This window comes from Hylobates moloch, unplaced genomic scaffold, assembly GCF_009828535.3.
Source record: "Hylobates moloch isolate HMO894 unplaced genomic scaffold, HMol_V3 SCAFFOLD_15, whole genome shotgun sequence".
Lineage (NCBI taxonomy): Eukaryota > Metazoa > Chordata > Mammalia > Primates > Hylobatidae > Hylobates > Hylobates moloch.
The window spans coordinates 12,893,479-12,908,746 of NW_026652290.1; the positions used below are offsets into that span (position 1 = coordinate 12,893,479).

General features: G+C 45.9%; 1 protein-coding gene across 5 annotated transcripts in view; it reads left to right on the forward strand.

The window, feature by feature from the left end:
- ARSG (arylsulfatase G) overlaps positions 1-15,268 on the forward strand; it is a 186,525-nt gene that overhangs the window by 130,060 nt on the left and 41,197 nt on the right. For all 5 annotated transcript variants that reach the window (XM_032177837.2, XM_032177839.1, XM_032177841.2 and 2 more), the window contains 2 exons: positions 5,157-5,277; positions 11,140-11,230. In XM_032177837.2, coding sequence (XP_032033728.1) covers positions 5,157-5,277; positions 11,140-11,230 — 212 coding nt within the window. The remainder of the gene's footprint in view (positions 1-5,156; positions 5,278-11,139; positions 11,231-15,268) is intronic.

A 15,268-nucleotide genomic window follows, 5' to 3' on the forward strand; every position in this document is an offset into this window, starting at 1 on the left:
TCTCTTCTCTTCTCTTCTCTTCTCTTTTCTTTTCTTTTCTTTTCTGTCTCTCTCTCTCTCTCTCTCTTTCTTTCTTTCAAGATGGACCTTCACTCTTCTCGCCCAGGCTGGAGTGCAATGACGTGATCTCGGCTCACTGCAACCTCTGCTTCCCGGGTTCGAGTGATTCTCCTGCCTCTGTCTCCCCAGTAGCTGGGACTACAGGCGTGCGCCACCACGCCTGGCTAATTTTTGTCTTTTTAGTAGAGACAGGGTTTTATCATGTCGGCAGGCTGGTCTCGAACTCCTGACCTCAAATGATCTGCCCAGCAGGCCAGGCCTTTCTGCATCCTCCTCGCCACCACTGCCCCATCTCCACTCCTAGGTTCCTTCAGCAACCCCTTGGATAAGAACACAAATATGCACCCTTCCTACGAACAACCTGCAGAGCCTGGGCTGGCCAGAGCCACAGGGAAAGAAAAAGCACATATTTTCATAAGGGCAATGCAACCTGCAAAGATGTCACCCTGCCCACTCTGAGGACAGCCTTTTGTGCCATTGTGCAGAGTAGTCTCAGCCCTCTCCTGTCATCACAAATGGGTTCATGACTGCCCTTGTCACAACCAAAAAGCCTACTGAAGTGGGGTTTCATCCCATCAGAGGCCGGGAACCACTTCTCCATCAGACCCATGAGGCATAGTGCGACTCCATGGAATTTTTTTTTTTTTTTTGAGATGGAGTTTCCCTCTTGTCACTCAGGCTGGAGTGCAATGGCATGATCTCGGATCACTGCAACCTCCACCTCCTGGGTTCAAGCGATTCTCCTGCCTCAGCCTCCCGGGTAGCTGGGATTACAGGTGCCTGCCACCGTGCCTGGCTAATTTGTTTTGTATTTTTAGTAGAGACAGGGATTCACCATGTTGGCCAGACTGGTCTCGAACTCCTGACCTCAGGTGATTCACCCTCCTTGGCCTCCCAAAGGGCTGAGATTACAACTGTGAGCCACTGTGCCCGGTCCTTTTTTGTTTGTTTGTTTTTTAGTGAAGGAAGAGACCCACGAAGGCAGAAGTGCCCAGGTCCCATGAAAGCTGCAATGTGGCTCTGCCAAAAGCCGGGCATCGAAACGAACAGGGGAAACTTTAAAGTATAGGTTTGTATTTATTTTGTCTCTTTCTCCGAGGTTTTAAAGACTCCCAGGCCCAGTTTCACTGGTGGGGTTTGAGGTTTAGAGTAGCTGGGGTGCCCTTGGTAGCCTTAGTAGGGCGGATGCTTTCTTCAAGTCCTCATGTAGGCTGGGGGCCCAGCCCTGGGATGACACTGGGCTGCGTGTGCCAGGGACCATCTCCCTCTTCCAGGGCTAAGCTCAGGGGCTTGGCTTTTTCTTTTACTTAAGGAAGGACTGTTTGACAGCCCACGCTTGCCAAATCGGGATGGGGCTGCCTTGAGTGGCCTGAGTCACTGGACATGTTGAAGCTTTTCTCATGGGTGAGAGGGTTTCTTTGTGCTCCGGGTGGACTAGGTACCTCTGAAGATCTTGCCAAAGTCTGAGACATTAGGATTCCGTGAACATTAGACTTAGTGCTATATAATTAGGATGCTAAACCTCAGGAGAGAGTAGTGGGGGGAAATCAGATGGAAAAAGAAAGTACACAATACTTTCCAAAATCGAACGCAGATCCTGTTTCTCTTGCTGACTGATTTGACCCATCTGTGACGCTGATCTCTCTTAGGGGCACAATTTAGAGAAAACTCGAGCAAACAGCTCCAAACCACCGCGGCCTTTTCAGACTGCTTTGTGGTCCTCTTGGCTTTCCGGTTTGTGGCAGGAACCTTGGACTCTGGACAGGTTTCTGGACTGTTCCGTGCTCTGCGAGTGCTGACTCTGCATTCTTGACTTTGCATCAGAGTGGGATGCCAGGTCCTGTAGCTTGTTTCTTAAGAGATAAGCCACCAGCTCCATGGACTGTGGGAGCCAAAGGCAAACAGAAACCCTCTGTACTGTAGTCAATAGAGAGATTGTGCCTGGGGTTGTAGGTAGAGCCCTGGAGAGGAGAAGGAGATGGCCAACAGGAGACGGAGCCTCAGAGCAGGTCCTTTCTGCAGCCCCCTTAGAAGGCGGATATCCCCCCAGCCCTCAGATATCAGATTGGAGAAAGTGGGGATCTGTGGCCCTGGAGGCTTCCCAGTGAATGGTGCATGCAAAAGCCTGAAGTCTGCTGCTGCGCCCAGCCTCAGGGCTACCAGGGCCTCTTTCTTGGGAAAGTCCAGCTTCCCATTAGCTCAGTCCTCCTGGTCCCAGTAAGCCCTGCTGACTTCCAGTTGGCCTGGCCATCATATAAACGGCTCTGTTGAAGGGACAGCCTCTCTGTTCTTGCGGAAGACATTTTTCCCCCCGCAACATGAGCACAACAGGCTGGAGGAAGATGTGCCATAGGTAGAGTAACCTTGCACCATATGGCTTTAAAAAGTCACATGAACAAAATCCACTAAAATATGAACAATGGCTGCCTTTGGGTGACGGACTAAGTGTGTGTTGTTCTTTTATATTTCCGGATGCTGTCATTTTTTCTACCGTAAACATTCGCTACTTTTATTTATTTATTTTTGGAGACAGAGTCTTACTGTTTTACCCAGGCTGGAGTGCAGTGGTGCAGTCCCGGCTCACTGCAACCTCCACCTCCCAGGTTCAAGCCATTCACCTGCCTCAGCCTCTCAAGTAGGTGGGATTACAGGTGTGTGCCACCACAACCAGCTAATTTTTGTATTTTTAGTAGAGACATGGTTTCGCCATGTTGGCCAGGCTGGTCTCAAACTTCTGGCCTCAGGTGATCCACCCACCCCAGCCTCCCAAAGTGTTGGGATAACAGGCGTGAGGCACCGCACCTGGCCGCATTCACTACTTCGTAATGGACTAAAAGAGCTAAAATAAAGCAGATGGAATGTTTCACATATCATGGCATTTTGAACAAAAACTAAATCTTTTATAACACAGAGACCCGCCCAATGGAAAATGCAGTGAATATTCTCTTGTGGACACCTGTCCCACACTGTTTCCTCTAAGCAAATGGCTGTCACCAAGCTGGTGACAGGTAGAACCCCTCAGTTCTTAGGTGGGCTCACAGGGATTACCCTTGTGAATCATTAAGACACAAACATCCAGTGAGTACTTTCTGAGTGCCAGGTCTTCTTCTCTGTGCCTTACATTTGTGTTTCATGCACACAACCACCTGTGACCTGGCACCAATACAGCAGTCCTCCTTTATCCACGGTTTCACTTTCTGCAGTTTTAGTTACCTGTGATCAACCATGGTCTAAAAATATTAAATGGAAAATTATAGAAATGAATCTAAGTTTTAAATTGTGCACATTTTGAGGAGTGTGGTGAAGTCTGGCACCATCCCACCCTGTAACGTCCAGGACGAGTCAGCCCTTTGTCTGGTGGATCCACGCTGTATACGCTACCTGCCTGGTAGTCACTTAGTAGCCATCTCAGTTATCAGATTGATTGTCGAGATATAGCAGGGCTTGTGTTCCAGTCACACTTGGTTTTACTTACTAATGGCCCCAACGTGCAAGATGCGGGCAATTCGAATATGCCAAAGAGAAGCCGAAATGTGCTTCCTTTAAGTGAAAGGTGAAGTTCTTGACTTAATAAGGAAAGAAGGCTGAACACAGTGGCTCCTGCCTGTAATCTCAGCCCTTTGGGAGACTGAGGCAGGTGGATCACCTGAGGTCAGGAGTTTGAGACCAACCTGGCCAACATGTCCAAACTCCATCTCTACTAAAAATACAAAAATTAGCTGGGTGTGTTGGCATGCACCTGTAGATCTAACTACTTAGGAGGCTGATGCAGGAGAATCACTTGAACCCTGGAGGCAGGGGCTGCAGTGAGCCAAGGTTGCACCACTGCACCTCCAGCCTGGGCAACAGAGCAAGACTCCATCTCAAAAAAAAAAAAAAAAAAAAAAGGGAAAGAAAAAGAAATTATATGCTGAGGTTGTTAAGATCTTTGGTGAGAATGAATCTTCTATTTTTTTGTTTTTTCTTTTTGTTTTTTTTTTGGTAGAGATGGGATTTTTTGCCTTATTGCCCAGGCTGTTCTCAAACTGGCCACTGTTCACATGGCCATTGTTCAGCCTTTATTCACATTTTGGTGGATTTTGTTCATGTCAGAACAAAATCAACTGATCCACCCACCTTGACCTCCCAAAGTGCTGAGATTACAGGCATAAGCCACCAAGAATGAATTTCCTATCCATGAAATTGTAAAGAAGGAAAAAGAAATTTGTGCTAATTTTGCTGTTGCACCTCAAACTGCAAAAGTTATGGCCACAGTTCATGGTAAGTACTTAGTTAAGATGGAAAAGTCATTACATTTGTGAGTGGGAGACATGAACAGAAATGTGTTCTGATCGGGCGCAGTGGCTCGCGTCTGCAATCCCAACACTTTGAGAGGCTGAGGCAGGAGAATCACCTGAAGCCAGGAGTTTGAAACCAGCCTAGGCAACATAGCAAGACCTTGTCTCTACAAAACATAAAAATAAATAAATAGATAAATAAATAAATAAATAAAAATCAATAAAACAACAAAGAAATTTTGTAGGTGTGGTGGTACATGCTTGTAGTCCCAGCTACTCTTGGAGGCAGACAAGAATTTCTTCAGCCCAGGAGTTCGAGGTTACAGTGAGTTATGATCACACCACTGCACTCCAGCCTGGATGACAGAGCAAGACCCTGTCTCTAAAAAAATAATGAATAAACATGTTTGATTTATGGCCGTTAGGTTCGGTACAATCCAAGGTTCCAGGCATTCACTGGGGCCCTTAGAATGTGTCTCTGATAAGGGGGTACTACTATATTATTAAAATATCATACCCATTTTAGAGAATTGAAAACTGAGGCTTTGAGAAGCTAGATACGTGGCAGAGCTGGGATCTGAGCCCGGGCAACGCCTGGCTGCAGGGCCTGGGTGCTGAACCGCTGCACCATTCTGCCTCTTGTAGGAGCAGAAATCCAGGTGGAACTGAAGGGAAAAATGAGCAGGTAGAGAAGGTAAGCCAGGCCATAGGAGAGGCTGTCGGTGCTTGCTCTGGGCTGGTTCAGGTGGGTGTTGACACGGCAGGGTCAGGGAGCGAGTCAGAAGAGCTGGGGCCAACTCAGTTTTGTTATTTCTGCAGCGTGCTGGACATTTTTCCGACTGTGGTAGCCCTGGCCCAGGCCAGCTTACCTCAAGGACGGCGCTTTGATGGTGTGGACGTCTCCGAGGTGCTCTTTGGCCGGTCACAGCCTGGGCACAGGGTAAGTGGAGGAGGTACTTGCCCACACGTAGGCTCTTTAGGAGGCTGGTCTGCTGCCTCTCACCTCTGTGCAGACAGAACCATCCTCAGAAGATGCAAGCAAGTGGCTGGTTCAGACCCCAAAAGGTGAAGCATTTGAGATGAGCCTCCTTCTACCCCCAACCCCCAGTCCAGATTTATATCTAACAATTTGGCTTAGGGTGGGTGTATATAGGTTCTCATTCCCTATAATGGGCAATTTCTTTTCCTGCATGTATTTAATTTAGTAACATAGCTACCCAGTATGTTTTGTTAGATGAGATGACTGACTGGTGTCTGCAACTTGTTTATTGTGACCCTCTCCCTCTAGAATGGAAGCTTCTTGAGGGCAAGAATCTGAGCCGTTGAGTTGAGCTCCAAGTTCTCACTGCCTACAGTCAGCCAGCATTCAGTCCATGCAAACTGGATGAACCAATGAAGGAACAAATGAATAAATGAGTGAAAGACCCTTTAGACAGCAGGTCCAGCAAGGGCCTTACATCCAACATTCTCCCAGTTCCAGAGGGCTCAGCACACTCTTGGCAGCCTGTTTTTTTTTTTTTTTTTTGAGATGGAGTCTTGCTGTGTCACCCAGGCTGGAGTGCAGTGGTGTGATCTCAGCTCACTGCAACCCCCACCTCCTGGGTTCAAGCGATTCTGCTGCCTCAGCCTCCCAAGTAGCTGGCACTACAGGCCCATGCCACCATGCTCAGCTAATTTTTGTATCTTTAGTATAGGTGAGGTTTCACCTTCTTGACCAGGCTGATCTTGAACTCCTGACCTCAAGTGATCAGCCCGCCTTGGTCTCCCAAAGTGCTGGGATTACAGGTGTGAGCCACTGTATCCGACCTGCAGCATGTTCTTGACCAAGCAGTCCTTGGCAATGGCTTTGGGCTTCCACTTCCCAGCGTCACCTCCTCAATGTCCCCTCTTTGCACTCTGAAGCACTCATTGGCAGTGACAGCCAGGAAATGTCAGGCCTCATGGCCTTTCCTTGTCATTTCCCTGTGTTTTCCTTTCACCAAAAGGAAGAGGAAGCAGGAGGAGGCAAGGAGGCGGAAGGAGCACAGGGTCCCCTCTGCAAATGCATAGCTTCTTGGTGAGGGACCCACACATCAAAGGGTCTATTTATGTCTTTGCTAAGGGTCACATGGAAGTGACTCAAATGTACACAAGTGTCCTGTGGCTGGTAGTTACCAAAGCTGCCCTTCCCACCCAGCCTCCCCCAGCAAACCAGAACATGGGTCTTCAATGGGCCATCGGCGCTTCTGTGCACATTCATGCAGTTTTTAGGGGTTGTTGGATGAGGCCTGAGAGGTGTTCTGAAGTCCTGCTTCTCCCCAGAATATCTGCCCCCTGGAGCTGCAGACCATTCCAGGCCGAGCCCTTCTCCCTAAGCAGGAGCAGCCAGGCAGGAAGATGGTTTCCGCCTTGAGGTTGGAAGTTAGCAATATGTGACCCTGGAGGGTTGTCACAGACGTCATTGGAGAGGTGCTCCGGAGTGTTTATTACCATGGCTGCTAGGAATAATTGGGGTCATCAGGAAGTGCTTCAAGGACTGTGGTCTCCTTGACGTTGTCGGTACTGCCTGTGGGAGCCAGCTCCTTCATGCACTAACTTCCTTTCTCAGACGGGAGAGCTCTGCTTTTGCTCTAACTGGAGTTTTGCGCAGGCTTGTAGAGACCCCATCCTAACTAGTGCCCAGCAGGTTTAGGCCCAGGAACCAGATTGGAAAATCAGATACAAGTCACAGCATCATCGTGGGGATGTATGATGGCGTGGTCAATGCAGCTGGAGTCAGGACTGATTTGCTCCCTAACCACACCCATGGCCCAGAAAGAAACAGCCATGCTTACTGCTTGTGGGAAGCAGCTGATGGTATCTTCAAGGTTAAGAGCACATGGGGCTGGCACCTGTGGGTCACACTCAGTCTCCCAGAGCAGGCCTGCAGTGTCAGTGAAGACACTTGAGATAAGATTCTGAAGTTTGAGGACAACGTGGGTAGTTGCTGGACCTGAACTTGGGTTTGGTCTTCTCTAGTCAGTCCTCTCTATCAAAGCAAAGTAATAGGCCTAAAGAAATAAGAGTAAATTGTCTCACATTTGGAATAGCTATGGGGGAGGCTAGAAGGTAAGAATATGAGGAATTATATATACACAGACACATACACACACAATGTGCTATACATACTTACATGTATGCATATGTGTGCATATGTCTGTACATGTGTATTATACATGTGCATGCATATTCTAGACATGTGTATGCATATTTTATTTTATTTTATTTTATTTTGTGAGACGGAGTCTCACTCTGTCACCCAGGCTGGAGTGCAGCGGCACAATCTTGGCTCACTGCAACCTCCGCCTCCTGGGTTCAAGTGATTCTCCTGCCTCAGCCTCCCAAGTAGCTGGTATTACAGGCGCATGCCACCACGCCCAGCTAATTTTTGTATTTTTAGTAGAGACAGGGTTTCACCATGTTGGCCAGGCTGGTGTCAAACTCCTGACCTCAGGTGATCTGCCTGCCTCAGCCTCCCAAAGTGCTGGGATTACAGGCGTGAGCCACTGCGCCTGGCCTGCATATGCATGTTTATATACCATGTATGTATATACATGTATGCATATCCACATGTGTATACATACATGTATACATATGTATGCATATGCATGCTTATACCACACATGCATACACGTTTGCATATGCATGTGTCTATATAAACATATACATATGCTTATGTTCATACACTATACATGTGTACATATGTATGCATATGCATGTCTATGCACATATATGTATACACATGCATGCACACACATACATGTATACATATGCATATGTCCAGGTACATACATAGAGGCATACACACATATTTATATTAATGTGTGGCACATGTATACATACGTATATATACGCATATATCGATATACACATACATAGGTGTACGCAGATGCATATGTCTGTAACACATGCATACACGTGTACATATGTATTTTAAAATAAGCTCAATTTGTGTTCACCCTCAGAAACATCCTGGGCTTACAAGGATTCCAATATGAGTTGGTTTAGAAACAGTTTCAGTTCTAGAAGCTCAAAGTAACTCCTGGATATTCAGCTGGAAACAACATGCCAATGCTTCTCAGCAATCCAGTCCTTCCCTCTTGCAAACCAAGTAACCAAGAGTTAAGGAGAGAAGCAAGAGAGTTGAGAGGCGTCATGCGCATAATGAGCTCCGGTTCCACACTGGATGGTCCTCTCACAACCCACTCTGTCAACCTCTAGGGACGTTGTCTCTGTGATGTTCAAAACCACAGCAGCTGACACCATGCTGCATGTTCTTGCATCAGCTCAACCTCCTGCTTCTGATCTTGATGGGTCTGTGTCTAGGCAGTGAGGGGCACCAGGAGAGAGATGAGGGCCAGGAAGGGGAGGGCTGCACAGCCTAGAACCAAAGGTCCCACTTTGTGCTTTCCTGACTCCAGATGGAAGCTGAAGGTGGTAACATCATCACTCGTCAGGTCGTATCTTAGCCCCAGGTTGTCATGATCAGGTCCAGAAATTGTCAACGAAGGAATGCTTCCCCTAACAGCTCTGCATCTGCCCAGCCTAACACAGTCTGGGGCTGCTGTGGGTCATCAAATGCTTGACACGCCCCTGGAGGCCGTACATTGAGGAAACAAGCTGAGTTTTAATGTCCAGAATGCCGATCACTTCTCTTAGGGAGGCCCCTAGTGGTGGGAGACGTCATCTGGAGTGGCTGGCAAACTGACCACCCCCATCCACCCCCTTTGGAGGCTGTGAGCTGTGCATCCCCACCTGAATGGAGAAGAAGCCCACCTTCAGGGGGTGCTATATCAGCACCCTGTAGGACCTAAGGTAAAGGAATGCTCTCGTGCTTAAAAAACAAAACAAGATAAAATAGAGCAAGAAAGGCCACCAGGAAGGCAAAACAAGTTTGCAGAAGATAAAGTCATCTTTGAAATTTGAACCAGGCATCTAGAGAGCTGTGATTCATGTGTACTTTTGACAACTTCCTTCCTATGTTGATATAAACAAGAAAGCCATAATGGGTCTGCTCAAACAAAAAAAATGCATAGACAAGTTCTCCAAAGCCCATCTATGTTTCTGAGAATGAGCCATCCCACAGTTTTGCTTCCTGGTGGATTTTGGAAGTTGCCTCTGGTAATGCCACATAAATAGTGGGAATATAGCAGCCCACCCTCATGGGATTTCTGTGACTGAGACCCAAGTACTGTGACTGATCTGAAGCAGCAAGCCTTCACTCCCATCTTCCGCATGTCCGGGTGCATCGTATATCAGTTGACAATAGATTTTCCAAGTCTCCCACTTCCTGCTGTCTCAAGAAGGAAACAAAACAGTCTCCTGTGGTGAAGAGGCTTGGCTTTCTGCAGGGATGGAAGAAGTGAGGGTTTTCAGTTACGACTTCTTTTCCTGTTTGGAAGGAACCTGCTGTCATCATGCGCGCCCTGGGTTTGTGCAGGGATTGTCACGAGAACCTGGAAGCCGCAGGTGTGGGGAGGAGCCCCACCTCGGCGGCATCCTCTCAGAGCTGTGAAACTCGGGGGGACAGCTGTTTACTGCTCCAACAGATGTTTCTCATTTTTTTTTTAAGTCTCGTGGAAACCTTGAATCATGTAAGTGCCTTTCCAGCCCTATATACGGTTGTGATTCATACCAAGGCAGTCTCATGCTTTTAGCCCAGACCCACCAGCCTACCAAGGACACTGGCCTTTTATTTTCTTTCACATCCTTCCCTCGAGAACCCTGATTTAGGTGTTTCCATTCTGTAGGGTAATTCTTTTATTTGTGACCTGATGAGGAAAGATTTCCTCCATCCAAATATAGTCGGGTTGAGTCATAGCTGTGGGCGTCTGTGACCAGAGTCTGGGCTGTGCCCGATTCTGTGGAAATCAAGGATGCCTTCTTTTGTACCATCCTTGCTCGAGGGAGAGTTGGAAAATGACTTGATGCTAAAGAGGCCTTTCTTCAAAGAGATCTGAGAGTCACCTGCATCAGAACCCCTGGAAATACTTGTAAAACAAGTAAGTCCCCAGGGCCCATCCTGACCCTGAGGGGTTGGAACTCAGGCAGGGTGGCCTTGTGGGCCTGTGACTGGTGCCCCCCCACACAGAGCCCTGCACTTGGAGGGACCCTGTGCTTGGTTTAAAGCTCTGCCGTGGTCATCATGAAATTTTAAGTTTGTGAACAAGGTATCCCTGATTTGCCTTTTGTTGTGGACTTTGCAAATTACATAGCAGGTGTCAGGACTAGAAATCTGACCTACCTAGTGGACCTTTTGCCTACTCTTCCAGAGTTATAACCCATTGCCATCAATTAACCAGCAAAATAACAACTTCACAGGCTCCCTGGAGCTGGCTGGTGTGGACTCCAGGCTTGTATCTGTCAGTGTGTGTTTGGGCACAGGGATAGGGAGACCAGACCCTGCAAAAGACAGTAATATTTTCCAGGGAGCATCTAGCATGTTTTATTTTCTTTTGCTGTTTCGAGACAGGATCTTGCTCTGTCACCCAGGCTGGAGTGCAGTGGTATGATCATAGCTCACTGCAGTGTTGACCTCCCAGGCTCAAGCAATCCTCTCACCTCAGCCTCCGAGTAGCTAGGACCACAGGTGTGCACCACCATGCCTGGTTAATTTTTGTATTTTTTTTGTAGGGAGGGGTCTTGCCGTGTTGCCCAGGCTGGTTTCAAACTCCTAGGCTCAAGCGATCCTCCTGCCTCGACCTCCCAAGGTATTGGGATTACCGGCATGAGTCACCGAGTTCTGCCAATTTTTCTATTAGTAAGCTCTGCCACCCTTTCGCAGGTGCTGTTCCACCCCAACAGCGGGGCAGCTGGAGAGTTTGGAGCCCTGCAGACTGTCCGCCTGGAGCGTTACAAGGCCTTCTACATTACCGGTGAGTGAGGGGCCACTTAGCCCTGCCTCCCACAGGCACAGCTGCACGGGGACCTGCATGGGGACCCCCATGGACTCTCACCCAGGCGTCTGGGAATGAGTGTGAGCCCCTGCTTTGGGGGGGTTCTTAGCACCTCTTGACAAGCATCTCCTCCAAACCCAGGGTCCCTGCACAGGCTCTCTGGATCCCCCATATGCAAATAAGGTCTTTGTGCTGTTCACCTGAATTTCTAGCGAGCTGGGAGCTCTCAGCACGTTTATTCAGCTCCTTTTCACATACAGAGCGTTCCCTATTGTCGTGCTTTAAATGCCAGTTTGGATGAACATTAAATGGAAGCCTAGAGATATTTTAAAGTATAATTTACTTGACAATAGACTGTTTCAGAAAATAGATTTTAGAGGACTAGTTAGCAAACTGACAGAAGTCTCTCTGCTTCTTGGTTCACTGTGACTATCTGTCTCTTAGATGTATATTTTAGAAGTGTCATACTGGATCAGGATGGTCTTCAGGGTCTTCCAATGGCTTCTTGCTGTCAATTGAATTCAGACTCTCAATCCTGAGTCCTTCTGTCTTTCCACCCTTAGTTTTCCAAGAACAAGTCTCCTCTTCCTTGGTCTCCATATTAAAATCCTTTTAAGCTTTTATGGCCCAAGTCAAATGCCACTTTCATAAAACTCTCTAATCTTCCCAGCTGGGTAGGAATTCTGGAGATCTCTCTTATCTCTCACTTTCTGCCATGCATGCCAGTCATTTAGGTACACGTTTTATTTCCTGTACGAGTTTTTTTGTTGTTTTTGTTGTTGTTGTTTGTTTGTTTTGAGACAGAGTCTTTCTCTGTAGCCCAGGATGGAGTGCAGTGGCGCAATCTTGGCTCACTGCAACCTCCGCCTCTCGGGTTCAAGTGATTCTCCTGCCTCAGTCTTCTGAGTAGCTGGGACTACAGGTGTGCACCACCATGCCCGGCTAATTTTTTTATTTTTAGTAGAGACTGTATTTCATCATATTGGTCAGGCTGGTCTTGAACTCCTGACCTCGTGATCTGCCTGCTTCTCAGCCTCCCAATCCTGTACTAGTTTTTTTTTTTTTTTTTTTTTTTTTTTGAGATGGAGTCTCGCCCTGCCACCCAGGCTGGAGTGCAGTGGCATGATCTCGGCCCACTGCAAGCTCTGCCTCCTGGGTCCACGCCATTCTCCTGCCTCAGCCTCCTGAGTAGCTGGGACTACAGGCGCCCGCCACCACGCCCACCTAATTTTTTTGTATTTTTAGTAGAGACAGGGTTTCACCGTGTTAGCCAGGATGGTCTCGATCTCCTGACCTCGTGATCCACCTGCCTAGGCCTCCCAAAGTGCTGGCAGTACAGGCGTGAGACACCTTGTCCAGCCTGATCCTGTACTAGTTTTAAGCTTTCCAAATTCAGAACTCTTTCAGCACTTTAATCTTTGTTGTCTTGAAGTGCTTAGCACACTTAGTAGGAACACTACAATTTTTTTTTAAATAAATGAAAAACAAAAAATAAAAAAAGGAAAACCTGTGACCTAATGCAGATTCCAACTTGATTCAGTTATTTAATGTTGGAGCTTTTCGAATTATATGATAAAAAATTATTTTCCCTGAGTGTAAATAAGTGATCCTGAAGAAAATGTGGCATAAAAACAAAACATGACTTGAGGAGTATTAAAAATGTCACAAAAATCTTTGATTCTCTAAAACCTAAAACTCAAAACAGTCAGATATTTGTTAGGTTTTCAGTTGAAAAGTTTCTAGATTAGAGTCCTTATATTACATTATCTAGGAGGTATGGGACCTCCAGGCTGAGTTAATTTCACAAGTAAAAGTCCTGCCAGAAAGCCCTTGGCACCACAATGTTGGAATCATACATGTTACCATGAAGTAATAGGGCTATTTAAATGATCACAATCAGATAGGAACTATAACACCCAGGGGAGGTCTGCTCTTCTAAGGAGTCACCAAACTCCCAAGAGAGTCTGGGTAGGGAGCACTGAACTTTTAATCCATGAGTGAAAACCGGGAATAGGATGAAACAGGGGCATGTTCTGATTCCCTCTTCCTCTTGCTTCTAATATTTGCATTCCAGTTACTTACAACTGCTTTTGGATAAGCTAGGTGAATTGACATCTACCACATTAGATTAGAGAAAGATGTGTTCGTCTATGGTGAGGATATGATGTTATGGTCACGCAATGGGAGTGGCCTTGGAAAGATAACCAGTCTGTTTTGGTATGTGGCCTAGAATTAAGGTGTACCTTATTGTTTTTCTTTTTTTTATTATTATACTTTAAGTTCTAGGGTACATGTGCACAACGTGCAGGTTTGTTACATATGTATACGTGTGCCATGTTGGTGTGCTGCACCCATTAACTCGTCATTTACGTTGGTTATATCTCCTAATGCTTTCCCTCCCCCTCCCCCCACCCCATGACAGGCCCCGGTGTGTGATGGTCCCCTTCCTGTGTCCAGGTGTTCTCATTTTCAATTCCCACCTATGAGTGTGAACATGTGGTGTTTGTTTTTTTGTTCTTGCGACAGTTTGCTGAGAGTGATGGCTTCCAGCTTCATCCATGTCCCTACCAAGGACATGAACTCATCCTTTTTTATGGCTGCATAGTATTCCATGGTGTCTATGTGCCACATTTTCTTAATCCAGTCTATCATTGATGGACATTTGGGTTGGGTCTAAGTCTTTGCTATTGTGAATAGTGCCACAATAAACATACGTGTGCATGTGTCTTTATAGCAGCATGATTTCTAATCCTTGGAGTATATACCCAGTAATGGGATGGCTGGGTCAAATGGTATTTCTAGTTCTAGATCCTTGAGGAATCGCCACACTGTCTTCCACAATGGTTGAACTAGTTTACGGTCCCACCAACAGTGTAAAAGTGTTCCTATTTCTCCAGTTAAGGCAACCTGTACACAAAGTGAAAGGCGCAGATCTATAATGTATAATTTGGTGAGGTTTTATAAATGTAGATACCTGTATATATACCCTTTTAATGGTGTGAATTCCATTGATTCTTTTTCTTTTTCCATTGATTGATTTTCAAGTGTTAAGCCAACTTTACATTCCTCGATAAATCCCATTTAGTAATGATGTATCATACTTTTTATATCTTGCTGATTTTGATTTGCTAAGATTTTGTCTATAATTTTCCTTTCTTGTCTGTGTCAAGGTTTGGTATCAGGATTTTGCTGGCCTTATAAAACGAGTTGAGAAATATTCCCTTCTCTATTTTCTGAAAGGGTTTGTGTAAGATCAGTATTATTTCTTTCATGTTTGATTGAATTCATCTGTGAAATGATTTTCCATATTCATTGTTGTGAAGATTTTGTCATATTTTTAAAAAGAGTATTAGTATTTTAGGTCTTATATTTAGATCTCTGATCCATTTCCAGTTAATTTTTGTATATGGCATAAGGTAAGGGTCCAACTTCATTGTTTTACATGTTGACATCCAGTTTTCCCAGCCCCATTTATTGAAAACACTGTCCTTTCCCCATTGAATGGTCTTGGCACCCTTGTTAAAAATCATTTGATCATACATGCGAGGGATAATTTCCACTGTCTATTCTATTTCATTAGTTATATGTCTATGTTTATGCCAGTACCACACTGTTTTAATTACTGTAGACTTGTTGTAGTTTTGAAATCAGGAGTGCGAGTCCTCCAGCTTTGGGCTTTTTTTTTTTTTTTTTTTTTTTAGACTCTTTTGACTATTCTGGGTCCTCTGAGATTCCATGTGAATTTTAGGATGGCTTTTTCTATTTCTGCAAAAAACATCATCGGGATTTTGATAAGGATTGTACTGAACCTGTAGATCACTTTGGGTAGTATTGACATTTGAACAATATTAAGTCTTCCAATCCATGAACATGGGATGTAACCATTTATTTATGTTTTCTTTAATGTCTTTCAGCTATATTTTATGGTTTTCATTATGCAAGTCTTTCACTTTTTTGTGTTAATTCCTATTTTACTCTTTTTGGTGCCATTGTAAATGAAATTGTTTTCGCAATTTC